Source organism: Nicotiana sylvestris, chromosome 10 (genome assembly GCF_000393655.2).
Source record: "Nicotiana sylvestris chromosome 10, ASM39365v2, whole genome shotgun sequence".
NCBI lineage: Eukaryota > Viridiplantae > Streptophyta > Magnoliopsida > Solanales > Solanaceae > Nicotiana > Nicotiana sylvestris.
In genome coordinates this window covers 146,258,423-146,273,413 of record NC_091066.1, presented here as the reverse complement: position 1 = coordinate 146,273,413, position 14,991 = coordinate 146,258,423, and the positions used below count along the sequence as shown (strand labels likewise).

General features: G+C 41.5%; 1 protein-coding gene across 1 annotated transcript; it reads left to right on the top strand.

Moving 5' to 3' along the window:
* The first annotated feature begins 7,157 nt into the window (after positions 1–7,157).
* LOC138880088 (uncharacterized) lies at positions 7,158–9,700 on the top strand. Its single transcript, XM_070159742.1, has 2 exons — positions 7,158–7,424; positions 9,134–9,700. Exons 1-2 carry the CDS (start codon positions 7,158–7,160, stop codon positions 9,698–9,700), a joined length of 834 nt encoding a protein of 277 aa, XP_070015843.1.
* Positions 9,701–14,991: the final 5,291 nt, after the last annotated feature.

The following is a 14,991-nucleotide window of genomic DNA, read 5'->3' as shown; positions in this document are numbered from 1 at the left end:
TTCCTTGATTAAAGGAAAGTACTTGTATTAATTGATTCTGATTGTGATTATTTCCATGATTGTGTTAAAATTTTACTTATTACCTTATTTTCTACTCGTTTTTAAAGCTATAAATATCCTACCCTCTTTTCTCTAAATACACGAACATTTTAGTTCAGAATACACACTTACACACTCAATCTCTCTCTTCTTTCTCTGTTATTTGTGCTACTGCTTATCTAGCCACTGAAAGCCAAGGCTAGGCTGTGGAATTCTACTCGCTTTACTTTTCTGCACTTTGCTTCTTTGACTGGTATGTCCTAGTTTAATTTTTAAAGCCTCAACAACAACATGCCTCTTTTTTGTCACAGTTTCTCTCATTTTTGGTCTACTTCTGCTTGTGATTCTGTTAAGTTACATTACCAGCACGCTATAATGTTTTCCCCTTCCCCTTTAGATTAAAGCACTCCCTATGTGTGTTTTAAGGCATACCTGGTCAATTACTTATTGTGTACCTACTATCTTATGAATTCCAAACCCTTATCCCTTCCGTGTGTTTATAATCTTTTGGCTAGTTTGTGATTATGCCAGTATCAGCTATTGTTGTGCATGTCCAAGCCAGACCCCTGCTAGGGTCATGTGCTTACAGACAAGTGTCTATGTATCCCCAAATCCCTTGACCCCTGTGTGGTTACTGAATCTGTGTGTGATCCCTTGTCAAGGTGTTTGAGTTTTGTTTACTACTACCACTGCTTTCAATCATCTCTGTTACTGATTGCTTTTAAAAAACTAGATTTGACAGTCTAGTTTTTACACAAACTCTTTTTCAAACTATGTCAAGAACTCTCACATATACTCTTAGAATACTAGGTTCTGCCCTTTTGTGTGAGCCTTGCCTTGGGTCCTTGACCTCCCTCTGAACTTGGACACATAAGAGCTGGCCCTTCCACACTGCACTTACTCTCTCAGTTATGCAATTTGGGTGTGAGCACTGTCCGGGATCCCTTGAGGTCCTTAGGGAACTCTTACACACCAATAGATGAGAAAGGTTTTGAAAATTTTTTGGCATCTGAGGTGGTTTATTACATAACTCAGAGAGGAAGTCAGAATCAGGCTTCCTATGGTTGTAACTTCTTATTTTTTTCATTTTTTATGTAATTCAATCATTTGGTCTGTAATAATTTGTAAACAACTCTGGGGATGGATAATAGAAAGGGAAGAGGTGACTATGCATGGTTTAGCTATCAAAAGGGTAGAAATATGTTATTAGGTTTATATTCCTACTTGCGCAATAAAAACCATGCTTAGGACTCATTTCATGCATTAGAGATCATGTTCCCTAGGAATTACGCTTACTGTTTTCAGCATGTCCATTTCATTATCATATCACTTAGAAAATCCTGCATTAAATGTGTGTTTTTGTGATCATGTTCCTACTGCCATGCACACTTAGAGATTCTGTTTTAGGCTAAACAACACTAACAAACATGTCATTTCTGCATATTCTGGAAATCATGTTTAAATGCTGTAATATTGGTGCATATAGAAATCCTGCTTAGGATGCTGCACATCCATCATTCTGCATCTCTGTACATTAGATACCATGTCTTTAGGATTTCATTTATATTATTTTAAGCACGTTTAGGCTAACTATGAATGCATAAAAAGGAATAAAACAATTTTACTCAGTTTTTTTACAACCAACTGACAATAATTCTATGTGCTGAACACCTAGAACAACATGCTTTAGGTAATAAAAGTAATCTCCAAATTGTCTTAGCAATTCTGAATAACTTCTTAATACTGCTTACGCTTAGGCAAGCCTTAGGTAATTACTTAAAACTAGAACTGCCTTTGTTTAATTCTCGACTATCACAACCAGTAGGCAGGCCTAATTCGTACTTCTTTTCTAAGTTATATAATGAATCTTGTTTTGACTTAAACACCCTACTTTAGGATTCTAATTCAGACCTTAACTATATATAAGTCGTGCTATCTATGTGCACTGTTTACGGAGGTATAATTGTTCTTTTTGCTTATGTGTTTCCCCTAATTGCAGTCTTATATGTTTTGTATGTCGCTTTAGTATTTTTACCTTTAAACCTGAAGGTATGCCTAGAACCTCCTTCTTATAGGGATAAGAGTCCTAAATCCCTCCGAAACTGATAGGAAGGGACGGGTAGCAGCATGCAATAAGATTCGAGACTAATCATTGCTCTAATTACCTTCACGAGGTGGGAAAGGGTAGATATGAATATGATGACCGATGCGCTAATACCATGTGTATCCCCTCTTCTGAGGAGTGTCATACCGGGTATTGCATTGATGTGATCCATATTACAAGCAAACCTAGGACACTCTTTTATTTTATAAGTATGCTTAGATTATAACGCTTTTTCAAAACCTTGCTTTTATTAATCATTTTTTGAACACTTGTGTATTTAAACTTAAACCCCCTATTACTTGAGCCTTACTTGTTTATTTGCTAATTGCACAAATTTAAAAAAAATTGTCTGGCCGGAAACCACACTAGTGGATTCTAAGGGCTGCCTAACACCTTCTCCTTAGGATAATTTTAAGCCCTTACCCTATCTCTGGTTATCAACATAGTTGTATTTGAACCTTATAGTTGCCCTAATGCACCTTAAAAATCGTTAGGTGGCGACTCTTCAAACACCCAATTCCCAAAAGGAAATGAGTCATCACACCCCATGAATGTCGAAACCCAGACTCCTCTCCGTGGAAGGAAAAAGGGGGGAGCAACAGCGTGGCGACTCTGCTGGAGATATTTAGGCTTTTACCATTTTAGATTGTTCTTGTGAATTTATACCCCTCCTTTATGTGCAATTACTTGTTTAGTTCCTTTAAGCATTTAATTTTTTTTCCAAAAGTGAACTGACATATCTTTTCTTGTTTCCTTCCTTTATAGCTGTTTTAAATTTATGAAACTGTTGTATTTATCGCTTTCTTAACATGCAAATACATGTCAACATGCTTTTAATTATTGCATAATCATGCTCAACATCATACTCCACTCGTGCCAAACAAATACTATAGCAACACTTGATGAGTGGTTGCGCCCTTCCTATATCATTACCCCCTAATTCGGAAAGGCATATTTGCGGTAAAACTAGTCGATCAATGGTGCAGTCGACAGTTCCATGCCTTCCCTGTCTAAAATCCCATAGAAACTTTACTCTGTTTAAAATTGTGCATGCATCATGGTCAAACCTAGTCGGATCAGTTATGTTGTCCACGTAATGATTCTTTAAGATAGCCTTGTCCAAAAATCCACTGGGTTTCCCTAAACCCAAACGGACATCATCACGTTCTATGCATTTATTTGGAGAACTAAATGCTTCATGCTAATTGTTGATGTTAAATAGTCGAGTCTGGTAGGGGTAAGGGTCTAACCTTATTTGTCTTGCAGAAATATGAGGCACGAAGTCCCTAGATTCGGCATAGTCACCAACATCCACCCAATATTACTAAGCTGGTGGAGAGATTTACACTCTAGTGACCAAACTCTCGTCAGAAAATACCTGGGAAATCTACCATCCCTCCTGGAGATCCAACCTAACAACATGATCATAGAAGCTGCCACATTATCTTGGGATTGTGAAAGGGCCGTGTTCCACTTTGGGGACATTGAAATGACACCTTTGCTAGAGGAGATAGGAGGACTGGCTGGTCTGGCATGGGAAACTCTAGGTTTGCTAATGCCTGAGAACCGCAAAGGCAGGGGTTTCCTTAAAATGATGGGTTTGAAGAAGAATACAGAATTGGCATGCCTGAAGGAATCATACATCCCTTTTGACTACCTGTATGAAAGGTACGGTCACAGCAAATCCTAGTGTACCTACCATGACGAGTTTGCCATCACATCCTTGGGGCACATCCATCATAGGGTTTTTGTCTCCATGTTCTGCTTCCTGGGTCAGATCGTGTTTCCAATGAAGAAAGGGAGAATCCATACTAGGCTAGCTATGGTAACCAAGACCCTAATGGAGGGGATTGGTGGGCAGACATTCAACATTGTACCTATGATCATTGCAGACATATACCGAGATTTAGAGAAGTGTCAACGAGGAGCAAAACACTTCGAAGGCTGCAATCTACTACTTCAACTCTGGCTCATGGGACACCTCCAAAGGGGAGAATACCGACAAGAAATTCAGCGAAGGGACTGGGATGATCACATCGCTTTCCACCATCCAAAGAAAATGAATTACATCCCCGACATGTTCGCTCAGCCTGAGAACGCCAAAGGATAGGTTTAGCTATTTGATAATCTGACTGAAGAACAGGTTTAATGGATGTTCGAGTGGTTTCCAGCCGAGGAGTTCATCGCCTGATCCAGAGATGCACCTTTCCTGATACTAATTTGTCTAAGGGGAACCTACATTTACGTCCCTCTTTGAGTTATGAGGCAAGCTGGTAGGAAGCAAGTTATACCTAGGGCCTACAAGTTGAGCCATTTCCGAGCTGACTTCCAAAATGATGATAGTCCCTACAAGTGCCAAGCCCAGCATATGTGGCACTACAAGATCGTAATTGGGAAAGACACCATCGAGCCAGACAAATATCATGCTGGTTGTACTCCTTTCTATTCAGGTTGGTTGGAAGACAATCATAATGGTCTGGGCCAGCTAGGGTTTGTCCGAGGTCACAGAATTATAGATGAAAAGGCCGAGGTGCAAGTCAAGTACAACCATCTATGCAAAAGGATCCGTGAGTACAAGAGCGAACATCGCGAGATACAAGAGTCCAACCAGAAGCTGATTGAGGAATAGAAGGACATGACTGTCAGCGCCAACAAGAGGCTGGGATACTTGGAGTGAGGCATTGTAGAACTGGAAAGAAAATATCTCAAAGGGTTGAAGATTGTCAAGAGGCTGAAGGGACCGAAGGCAGACATCTAGCCAGTGCATACCTGTTGCTAGGACTTCGCGAGTTGGGGAAGTTGTTAGATGGAGCCAAGGATACCGAATATGGGGAAGGTCCTTCTAGGACCAAATAGATAGGAGTTTATCTTTTTCGCTTTATGAATGTAATAAGGCTAATGGCCATTAGTGACTTTTATTTCTTGCTTATTTAGTGTCGTTTTGGGAGTCGTCTATCTCTATAAATAAAATGAGGCATTTAGCATTCTAAGTTCTCCAAATCAATTTGTTTCTAGGCCTACCTCAGGCACAACGAGGTTCCCAAATTAGGACACGCTTTACATTCCTTGCACTATGTGTTTAAATATTGCAATACTTTTTATACTCCTTACTGACTTGATTACCTTTTGTTTTTATTTCTGTTTTTATTATTCCCCTCCCCAAAGGTTAGTTCGTGCACTCTGGCATCATCATCTTATTCCACGAGATCCAAAGGCCCTCCACCCATTCCTCCTCTTAATCCTGTCAAAAGCAAGAACAAAAGCAAGATGGAAGATTTGAACAACGTCAGGAAAGAGAACCCAACTGAACGGGTAGAGGCCACTGATGGCCAGGGTATTCAGGTTCTAACGAGAATGTGTCACAACTTGAATAGAAACTGTTGAAATTCTAGGAAGAACTCGATCAGGTCCGGAATCTGGCAAACCTATCATTTTCGCTCAGCACCCCAGATATCAACTTCCCTAACGTTCAAAACCCTACACCTACACAAAATATCCCAAAACAACAGAATCATCCCGCTCCTCACCATCACGCTGTTCCACCGAAGAACTAATGTAACACCTGCCATACCCCAAACAACACTCCACTACTCATCCCAGAATCTTAGAACTCCACAAATGATCATTTCCACACCCATACACCAGGCCACCATAACACTCATATCTACATGGAGACCATGCCACCCTCCACCCAACCTATCTCAAGCACACCTGAGTCTGATGAAAAGGATATGCTTATCAGTAACCTGACTGAGGAACTTAAGAAATTGACCAGCCGGATTCAGGGTATTAAGGGAAGCAAAGGAATCGAAGGGCCAAACTATGAGGATCGCTGCATACAGCCTGATGTCGAACTGCCCGAGGGGTACAAACCTTCTAAGTTTGAAATGTTTGACGGTACAGGTGATCCAACGGTCCATCTGAGAACATATTGCGACAAGTTGGTTGGAGTAGGGAAAGACGAGAGGATTTGCATGAAGCTGTTCATGAGGAGTTTGAAAGGAGATGCATTATCTTGGTACATCAGCCAAGATCCCAAGAAGTGGTTAAGCTAGGTAGGCATGGCGTCTAACTTTATGGACAGGTTCAGGTTTAATATAGAGAATGCACCAGACGTGTTCTATATTCAGAATTTGAAGAAGAATCCCACGGAAACGTTTCACGAGTATGCTACTCGCTGGAGGTCCGAAGCTACTAAGGTCAAACCTGCCTTAGAAGAGGAATAGATGAACAAGTTCTTTGTCCGGGATCAGGACCTATAGTACTATGAGCGGCTTATGATGATTGAGAACCACAAGTTCTCCGACATTATCAAATTAGGTGAGAGGATTGAAGAAGGTATCAAAAGTGGCATGGTTACAAACTTCGAGGCCTTGCAAGCTACAAATAAGGCCATACAGTCTGGTGGTGTGTCCAAGAATAGGGACGTAGGGGCCGTGATAGTTGCACAAAGGACCAAGTCTCCCCTCAAATACCAAACTTACCCAACACCTCCACTCACATACCAGCCAACTCCAAATTACCAAGCACCCTCACCTTCATACCACGCTCCACTACCAATTTATCAGTCACCTCCATCTTCTACATATCAACCTACTTCACCCAGATACTCCCAACCCGCTCATGTCTACCAAACCTATAATGTTCAACCATCCCACTATCAATCACCCCCTGCACGCCAAAACTTCCCTCGACCTCGACCTAATTTTGATCGCAGACCTCCAAAACAAGATACAACCATTGTTGAACCCATCGACTAGTTGTGTGAGAGACTCAAAGCTGCTGGTTATGTCACCCCCATCCATACTGAAACCCCTGAGAACCCTTCTCAGTGGGTTAACCCAAACAAATCATGTGCATACCACTCCGATATGAAATGGCACACCAACAATGAATGCCACTCTTTGAAAGATAGATACAATCTTTGATTGATAACAAGATCATTGTGGCAAAAAAACCCACTCCAAATATCCGCAACAACCCTCTACCAGACCATAAGGGTGGAGGTATCCACATGATTGAAATAGAAGATGAATGGGATCCCGAAGGATCAATCGGGTTGATCGCAGAAGGTGATGACCCAAAGAAACCAACAATCACTCTCAATCCAATCATAGTCCAGATCCAACCATCAGAGGACGCTGAGGTGAATATGCATGTACCTCTTGGGTTCGAAGCAGCGCAATCCGCAAAGACACTGGCACCAATTGAGGTTGAATTTGTATCTCCGGCAAATGCACCCGCACCATTTAAGGTTGCAGTCTTGCCACCTAAGGCACATGTACCGTTCGGGGTGAGGATAGCCACACCGATCCAGTAGCAATGTCAACCTTGACATCATTCTATACGAATGTCGTACCTTGGGACTATACAACCGAGGCAAGAAGGAAAGGCAAGGTCAGGTTTGAAGAAACTGTCACTGCACAGGGTATGATAAGAACTGGTAGAGTCTATACCCCTAAACACCTAGTTGAATCAAGCAAGCAGGCCTCTAATAGGCCACCCCTCATTGAGACAGGCCCGAACGATCTTTGGAGGAAGATATAAGCCAAGGAATATTCGGTCATCGGCTAGTTAAACAAGATGCCAGCAAAAATATCCATTCTCTCCTTGTTGCAAAAATCTGCGACGCACAAGAATGCTCTATTAAAGGTGCTAAATGAAGCATACATACCAAGTAACATCACTAGCGGTGAAGTGGCTAATATGGTAGGACAAGTGATAGAAAGCCACAAGATCACCTTTCATGAGGACGAGCTGCCACCTGAAGGGCTGGGCCACAACAAGGCACTGCACATCACCGTGCAATGCGAAGATTATTTCATCACCAGAATCCTGATCGATGGAGGTTCCAGTCTTAACATTTGTCCGTTGGTAACACTCAAGAAGTTGGGTAAAGGGATGCATGAGATAAAGGATGGAGTAATCAATGTGAAAGCTTTCGATGGTTCTTAGAGGTCCACCATTGGTGAGATTATTCTATGTTTGCAGATGGGACCAACCTGGTTCGAGGTCGATTTCCAAGTGATAGATTTACCAGCGTCTTACAACTTGCTGCTAGGACGACCATGGATTCATATGGCTGGGGCCGTAGCATCAACATTGCATCAGGCAGTAAAGTTCGAATGGAATCACCAGGAAGTGATCATTCACGGTGACAGTAGAAACCCTATATACAGTCACCAGACCATTCCGACAATCGAAAGAAGAAGGAAGCTAGGTGGAGAGACTTACCACCACATTGAACGGGTCAATGCTATCGACAAAGACAAATGGTGGGATAATAAAATTGAGAGTATACTGAATTGGAGTGGGTACGAACCGGGCAAAGGGCTCGGCAAAAACCTCCAAGGAATCTCTAAACCCATAAAACTCAAGAAACATGGCACTACTTTCGGTCTGGGATATGATTACATCTGGGAAGAATTCAATAAATGGTCGCCACCATGGCGCGATCCTTACTATCCACTAGAGCAGCCGATACCGCATCTGGAGCAGACTTTCCAATAGACCGACATTATTTATGGGTCAGATGAAGAAGAAGCATTTGCAGCAGTGCAGAACTTGTTTCTAGAGGACAATGATATGGGCTGTTGTGTTATTCTCGAGGAGGAGGGGGAGGAAGGCCCTTCCATACAGGCTGTGAGCAGAGGAGCAAACCTCAAGAATTGGACCATCAGGATAACCAAAGCCCGACGTGCCTTGGGGTAGCAAGGCTAAAACAAGCATTATTCATTGTTTTTAATAAATGATTCTCTTTTCGCATTTTCAATTCCCACAATAAGATCTTCAATGTTCAAAACAGTTATTCAACTTATCAAAAGCATTTTGATTTTTCTTATGAATTAATATTTATTGCTATCATCTTCTCTCATTACTTTACTTATATAGCATTACTATTACTTGTCTTGTTGAACCAACGACTGTGACATGCAATGAGACAATGCAACAAATGGATATTGATTCAGAGGAGGATGACATACCTAACAGATTATCAAAAAAGTTGAGAACTTTGAGAACAGACTTAAGTCCAACCTGGACGAGACCGAAATTGTCAACCTGGGAGATGCAGAAAACGTCAAGGAAACACAAATCAGCGTTCACCTACCGCCATCAGAAAAGAAAGAATACACAGAATTTATAAAGGAATATGAGGACATATTCCCCTGGTCGTATGATGACATGACTGGTCTGAGTACGTCTATTGTGGCTCACAAACTGCCGACCTATCCAACATGTTCACCGGTAAAGCAAAAGCTCAGAAAGTTCAAGCATGATATGAGTTTAAAAATCAAGGAAGAAGTCACCAAGCAGGTCAAAGCTAAGGTTCTCAGGGTAGTGGAATACCCGAAATGGTTAGCCAACATTGTACCAGTGCTAAAGAAGGATGGGAAGGTCAAAGTCTGTGTCGACTACCAAGATCTCAACCGGGATAGTCCGAAAGACGACTTCCGTTTGCCAAATATACACATCCTGATTGACAATTGTGCCAAGCATGAGCTGCAGTCATTTGTAGATTGCTTCGCTGGTTCATCAGATCTGCGAAAAAGATGCTGAGAAAACAACTTTCATTATGCCGTGGGGAATGTACTGTTACAAGATGATGCAGTTCGGCCTGAAGAATGCAGGGGCTACCTACATGAGGGCCATGACTACCATTTTCCATGATATGATACACAAAAAGATAGAGGTATATATAGATGATGTTATTATCAAATCCAAGAAGGCCACTGATCACATGGAAGATCTGAGAAGTTCTTCAATAGACTGTGGAGTTACAACTGAAACTAAACCCCGCAAAGTGCACATTTGGGGTTCCTGCTGGGAAATTGCTTGGGTTTATTGTGAGTCATCGAGGAATAGAACTGGATCCATCAAAAGTCAAAGCCATTCAAGAACTACCATCGCCAAAGAACAAGAAAGATGTGATGAATTTCTTGGAAGGCTCAACTACATCAGCCGATTCATAGCACAGTCTACAGTTATCTGTCAGCCAATCTTTAAGATGTTGAAGAAGGACGTTGCTACCAAATGGACTGATGACTGCCAAAAAGCCTTCGACAGAATCAAGGAGTACCTATCAACACCGCCAGTCTTAGTCCCTCCCGAGCCAGATAGACCCTTATTACTCTACCTTGTAGTGTTATATGGAGCTTTTGGCTACATTCTGGGGCAGCATAATGAAACAGGGAGGAAGGAACAATCCATTTATTATCTTAGTAAGAAGTTCACCACGTACGAGGCCTGGTATTCTCTATTGGAACAAACTTGTTGTGCTCTGACTTGGGTAGCTCAGAAACTGAGACATTACTTCTGTGCCTATACTACATATCTTATATCGAGGATGGATCCTTTAAAGTACATCTTTCAGAAACCCATGGCCACCGGCAAGCTAGCCAAGTGGAAGATCCTATTAAGTGAGTTCGACATTGTTTACGTAACTTAGAAAGCGATCAAGGGACAGGCACTGGCAGACCACCTTGCTGAAAACCCTGTGGATGGAGGATATGAACCCCTGAAAACATATTTTCCTGATGAAGAGGTGTCATTCATAAGAGAAGATATTACAGAATCCTATGACGGTTACAGAATGTTCTCCGATGGAGCAGCAAACTTCAAAGGATTTGGCATAGGAGCAGTCCTAATATCAGAAACCGGTCAGCATTATCTGGTGTCTGACAAACTTCGGTTCCCCTGCACCAACAATATAGCCGAGTATGAAGCATGCATATTAAGGCTCAAAATGGCCATTGACATGAATGTTCAAGAGTTGTTAGTGATTGGAGATTCAGACTTACTTATACATCTGGTACAAGAAGAATGGGCAACCAAGAACTCCAAGATACTCCCGTATCTGCATCACGTACAAGAATTGAGAAAGAGGTTCACGAAGACGGAATTCTGGCATGTTCCTAGAGTCCAAAATGAGTTCGTCGATGCATTGGCTACCATATCATCTATGATACAGCATCTCGGCAAGAATTTCATTAATCCCATTCCGATGAAAATCCATGATCACCTAGCTTACTGTGCCCATGTCGAAGAGGAAGCAGACGGAAAGCCTTGGTTTAATGATATCAAGGAATATTTGGCAAAAGGAGAGTACCCGGAACTTGCAAATCCTACTCAGAAACGCACAATTCGGAGATTCTCCAACAACTTCTTTCACAGCGGAGGAATCCTGTACAGGAGGACTCCATATTTAGGACTATTAAGATGTGTTGATGCAAAGGAAGCATCCAAGTTACTAGAGGAAATTCATGTTGGGACCTGCGGTCCACATATGAACTGTTTTGTCTTAGCAAAGAAGATACTCCGGGCTGGTTACTTTGGATGACTATGGAAACAGACTGCATCCAGTATGTTCGGAGATGCCACCACTGTCAGATACATGCAGACATAATAAAGGTACCTCCAAACGAGCTCAACGCAACAAGCTCCCCATGGCCGTTCACCGCTTGGGGAATGGATGTTATTGGACAAATTGAGCCCGCTGCTTCCAACGAACACAGGTTTATCCTAGTAGCCATCGACTGTTTCACCAAATGGGTCGAAGAAGCATCTTACAGAACAGTAACTAAGAAAGTCGTGGCGGACTTTGTTCGCGACCGCATTGTTTGTCGATTCGGGATTCCGGAGTAAATCATTACTGATAACAGCTCCAACCTCAACAGCGACTTGATGAAAGCTATGTGTGAAACTTTCAAGATCAGACACAAGAATTCCACTGCCTACAGGACTCAAATGAATGGAGCTATAGAAGCCGTCAACAAGAATATCAAGAAGATATTGAGGAAAATGATAGAAAAGCATAAACAGTGGCACGAGAAGTTATCATTTGCTCTATTGGGGTATCACACCATAGTCCGCACATCAACCGGGGAAACCCCTATATACTGGTTTATGGTACAGAGGCTGTCATTCCCGCTGAGGTAGAAATTCCTTCCCTAAGGATCATATAGGAAGCTGAGCTCGATGACGTAGAGTGGGTAAAAAGTCATTATGAGCAACTAGCCCTTATAGACGGAAAGAGAATGAAAGCAGTCTGCCATGGTCAACTCTATCAGAACAGAATGTCCAGAGCCTTCAACAAAATAGTCAAGCTGAGACAGTTCACACCGGGGCAGTTGGTGTTAAAGAAAATTTTTTCGCATCAAGATGAAGCCAAAGGGAAATTCTCTCCCAACTAGCAGGGTCCATACATAGTTCACCGGGTTCTGACAAGAGGAGCCCTCATACTTGCAGAAATGGACGGAGAAGTCTGGAGAAAGCCGATTAATTCGGATGCAATCAAGCGTTACTATGTGTAATCTTTATGCTTCCCTTGTATGATGTAAATTGAACTATGTGTGACCTGATTCTTGTTTAAGACGGGTTACGTAGGCAGCCTTATGGGTTCGGTCAAAATTCAATAAAATTTTCATTTCCCCCCGCAAATTGGAAACTAGGGCAGAATTTTGAGGAGGACCCTCAAAATTCCAAAGTAATTTCAGCCGATCGCCGCACGAGTAACAGTCAGAAACGTCAACCCATCAAACTGGGCAGAATTTTGAGGGGGGCCCTCAAAAATCCGTAGTTAGAGAGGTTGCAGTGTCCCGAGCTACGTCGTAGTCGTCAGTTCATCTAAAAATTATTTTAATTATACACTTATGACATATATTTAGAAAAGCATGTATGATTACTGTTGAAACTGCTTTGTTTAGCAGTGCTACCCCAATGATATAGATGGTATCACTGGATCGAAGCCGAACGAGTCGAGCAAAGCCAACGGGGATACGAACTAACCTCCCCCTTTTACAAAACTCACGATATGTCTTTGGATGCAGGCACTAGGATTGCAAAATTATCAAACATGTTGTACGCTCATGGAACAAACCTTGTTCAAAAAGACAGTTCTCAGAACCATTGCACTTTCCAACATTTGTTATTAGCACACACAAGTAATGCTCTGTAGTCACAATGATCCCAGTAATCACAATGCCACAATATGCTATCAGCTAAGAAAACTCTACTATCATTCGTTATTTTATTTTCTTGCATAAGGCTACCATTCTGCCTTTCGAGACTAAACGTTGTCTCCATCTGCATTCGCATCTTTTGCATATGGCTACCATTCTGCCTTCCGAGACTAAACGCTATCTCCATCTGCATTCTTGCATAAGGCTACTATTCTGCCTTCCAACTTGCATAAGGCTACCATTCTATCTTCCGAGACTAAACACTGTCTCCATCTGCATTTGCATTTCATAAGGCTACTATTCTGCCTTCCGAGACTAAAAACTGTCTCCATCTGCATATGCATTCTTTCATAAGGCTACCATTTTGCCTTCCAAGGTTAAGCTCTACCTCCATCTGAATTCTTGCATAAGGCTACCATTCTGCCTTTCAATTTGCATAAGGCTACCATTCTGCCTTCCGTGGTTAAGTTCTACCTCCATCTGCATTCGCATCTTTTGCATAAGGCTATTATTCCGTCTTCCGAGGCTAAGCTTTACCTCCCATTTTCTTCGAGACTAAGCACTATCTCAAGCACTGTTTATTTCACTTTTCTTACGGGCTAAGCTCTGCCCTTCAATTCGCAAGACTAAGCTCTGTCTTGTCCGCATCATGCTACTGTATCCTTCATGGGCTGAAATATCGCCAACTCATCCAAAGGCGTCATAATTCGGAGTCACCATCTTCATAGCCCAAGAACACCATGTCATGGCCTAAGGATCAATTTCAATATTTTGCATATCATTATTCAAAGGCGTCTTGGTTCGGAGGCACCATCCTCATAGCCCGAGAACATCATTTCATGGCCTGCGAATCCCTTATCATACCTTTCATGGCTCAGGACATCATGGTATAAGGACGTCATCCTCGTTGTCCAAAGACAACATTCATGGTCCAACGGGAATTTGCATCGTGTTTAAATTTACGTACAACATATGCTTGTATTGCTTAGTTGCAGGTAAACCGCGAGCAACGGCCATCCCGGAGGGAGAAATTCCGCTCCAGTTCCCTCAGCCATATCAAACGTTAATCATTCCCGTAAACCTGTCACTCACCCGGCTCTAGATATTGCGTCCGTTCTTAAAAGTTTCCATCGGCATACTCCGTCGACGGATCCTGAACTACATACGACCTGATTCCTATAAAACCAGGTATATGTAGGAAACTCAAAAGCCAGGGTGCGGCCTAAATCTTCTTCAACCCATTTCGCTCGGTCAAAATTGGCCATCATATCTTTACCCGACAACTCTTTCATCCTTCTCGGGTAAAGAGGGGCAGCTGTTGATACCTAATTCTTCCCTATATATTTTCAATATGCAAAATACTTTCAAAATAGCATATATATGAATATATGAGCATGTCCAAGTGTTTTATTATTTTTCTCATAATTTTTATGGTTTTTAAATTGATTTATTTCCCTTTTTATCCATAAAATCCCCAATAATTATTTCCAAAATTATTATTTTTGATAATACATCTATTGGATTTTTATATTTATGCCAAAATATTATTAAAGTAATTTTTATAATTTCATTTATTATTTATAAAGCTAAATTGCACATAATTACAATATTAGCCCTTTTAAGGTTTAATTAGGTTTTATATTCATAAAATTGGGTCCGATATTTTTAAATTGTTAATTATGTGTTATAAATCATATTATCCCTTTCAATATAGTTTTCAGAAACTATTTATTATTTTTATAAATTAAAAAAGGGAAAACTGGCTATTTAAATAACAACCCCTTTTGTATTTCAAATCTAGCCCAAATTGGACTCCAATTCCCCCAGACCAATTTTAATTGTAACCCAACCCTAACCCTTTTAAACCCTACCCGAACCCGGATCCCTACC

Coding starts and splice junctions, on each gene's coding strand:
- LOC138880088 (XM_070159742.1), top strand. CDS start 7,158: ATGATTGAAATAGAAGATGAATGGGATCCCGAAGGATCAATCGGGTTG. Junction 7,425..9,133: donor TCTTGCCACCTAAGGCACAT/GTACCGTTCGGG, acceptor CATACCTAACAG/ATTATCAAAAAAGTTGAGAA.